This window comes from Phaethon aethereus (genome assembly GCF_964289735.1).
Source record: "Phaethon aethereus genome assembly, chromosome: Z".
Taxonomy (NCBI): domain Eukaryota; kingdom Metazoa; phylum Chordata; class Aves; order Phaethontiformes; family Phaethontidae; genus Phaethon; species Phaethon aethereus.
Genome location: NC_138577.1, coordinates 72,710,468 through 72,712,322, shown reverse-complemented (window position 1 = coordinate 72,712,322; position 1,855 = coordinate 72,710,468). Strand labels below are relative to the sequence as shown.

Here is a 1,855-nt window from a genome sequence, read left to right as displayed (position 1 = left end):
TGAGCAATTTGGTCTGGATGACTAGGATATCCCCTGGTAGTTTGCAACGGGTCCAGACACCTTTCTCTCCGTGGTGGCTCCGGTAAAGCAACCGATTTCCCCCCAGCCCCACTCCAGACAGGCTTGTGCCAGACCCCCGAACGCCACCGGTATCTCAACGGGACGTTCTCCAGTACAGGGTGAGCGCGGTTGGGCCCCGCCCCTGGCTGCGCTCCGCTCCCCTGGGGCTGTGCCGGGCTGGGCCCTCTCAGCTGCGGGGCAAGAATCAGGGGGTCAGGGTGCTTTGAACGCACCTGTTCCCCCCCCCAACCACCCAGGGCGTCACCCGTTCCCTCCGGCCGGCAGCGGGTGGACGTTCCCCGCCTGGGAAAGGGGCCGGACACCCCGGGCACGGCATGGCGCCAGCACCGCTCCGGGCACGGCACAGCTCTGCCCCGGTACGACACTGCAGCTCCCGGTACCGGCACCTCTACTCGGCAAGGCACGGGCTGGGTTTTTCCTGGACGGACAAAAACAAACGGGGAAGGAGAGGGAGGAAGGGGAAAGGGGAAGAAAGAAAACAGCTCCACGGATGTCGGATGTCACGGACGGCGTTACACGGGCGACGCGGGGGCTTCTCGCTGCGCGTCTCGGGCGGACGAGCCGCGGGAAGTCGTCGCCGCCGCCCCGGGCCGGCACGTCGGGACAGGTAGACGTCGGTGCCTGCGCTCCCGGCGGCTTGTCCCGGGGCGCCCTGGCTTACAGGCACTTGAGGAGGAAGGAATTGCACGAAGTCCCCCGGGGGCAGTCGCAGAGCTTCCCGATGCGGGCCCCCTTCCTCACGGCGCACTGCTCCCCCGCGTCGCACTGCGGGCAGCGGCAGGCGGTGACGGGGGCGCCCCGTCCCGCCGCGGCCCGCCCCGCCCCGCCGGGGCACTCACCATGGGCACCTGCCCGAACTTCTTCTCGTAGTGCGGGACCCGCTTGCTCTTCAGCTTCTCCAGCACCTCCTGCAGCGCCTCGATCTGCCGAGAGACCCCACAGCCCCCGTCAGGCCGCTCCCGGCCGGGCGGCGGCGCCCCCCGCCCCGGCCCCGGCCCCCCGCCCCACCAGCTCCTTCTCTCGGGAGGCGCCGCCGCCGCCGCCGGGCGCCAGGTCGCGGGCGTGGCGCAGCGGGGTGGGCCCCTGCCCGCGGGCGCCCAGCAGCAGCGCGGCCGCCACGGCGCAGAGCGCCAGCGCCCGGCAGCTCTCCATGGTGCTGCCGCCGCCGCCGCCGCCGCCGCCGCCTTTATAGCGCCGCGCCCGCCCCGCCGTGCGTCAGCGCCCCCCGCCGCCTTGCCGCGCCTCGGCTCCGCTCGGCTCCGCTCTGCTCTGCTCCGCTCGGCCCAGCTGCCCCCACCTCCCGACCGCCCGGCAGCTCCGGCAGAAGTGACCCCCGGCACGGCTCGCCCGCCGTCCGTCCAGGCTCGGCACAAACGGCAGAGCGGTCTCTGCGAGCTAACGAGGGGAAAGCGGCCCGCCCGGCCGGCCCGACTCCCTGCCTCTTGTGCCGGGTCGCACCCCACGTTGTGCGAGAAGTGTGGAGGGCTATTCCCTCGCCCGTGGGGGTCGGGAAGGAGGAGGGAGAGGGAGGCCGGTGGACACCCGGAGGAGCAAGTGGAGGTTGGGCTATCGGGGAGACCAGGCTTGGAAATCAAGGCAGCAGTCTGAGAGGAGGTAGTAGCCCGTGGGCTAAGGAAAAGCATGGCGTGGTAGGAGAAAGAGCCAGGATGGGAGGATTAACCTAAAGGAGATGGGGGTGGGGGGGAGATGAAGATGGTGAGCAACCAGCTGATGAGGATGGGATGCTTCAATGAGGACAGGTGGGACTGCAACA

The 1,855-nt window shown here is 70.6% G+C and overlaps 1 protein-coding gene across 1 annotated transcript; it reads right to left on the bottom strand.

Annotated features, from left to right (window-relative positions):
* Nucleotides 1-738: 738 nt before the first annotated feature.
* Nucleotides 739-1,350, bottom strand: CARTPT (CART prepropeptide; the record flags this gene model as incomplete). The annotated part of the gene is made up of 3 exons (XM_082013057.1): nucleotides 1,090-1,350; nucleotides 921-1,004; nucleotides 739-846 (listed from the first exon to the last, which is right to left on the bottom strand). The coding sequence occupies exons 1-3, from the start codon at nucleotides 1,231-1,233 to the stop codon at nucleotides 739-741; spliced, it is 336 nt and encodes a 111-aa protein (XP_081869183.1). The 5' UTR covers nucleotides 1,234-1,350.
* Nucleotides 1,351-1,855: the final 505 nt, after the last annotated feature.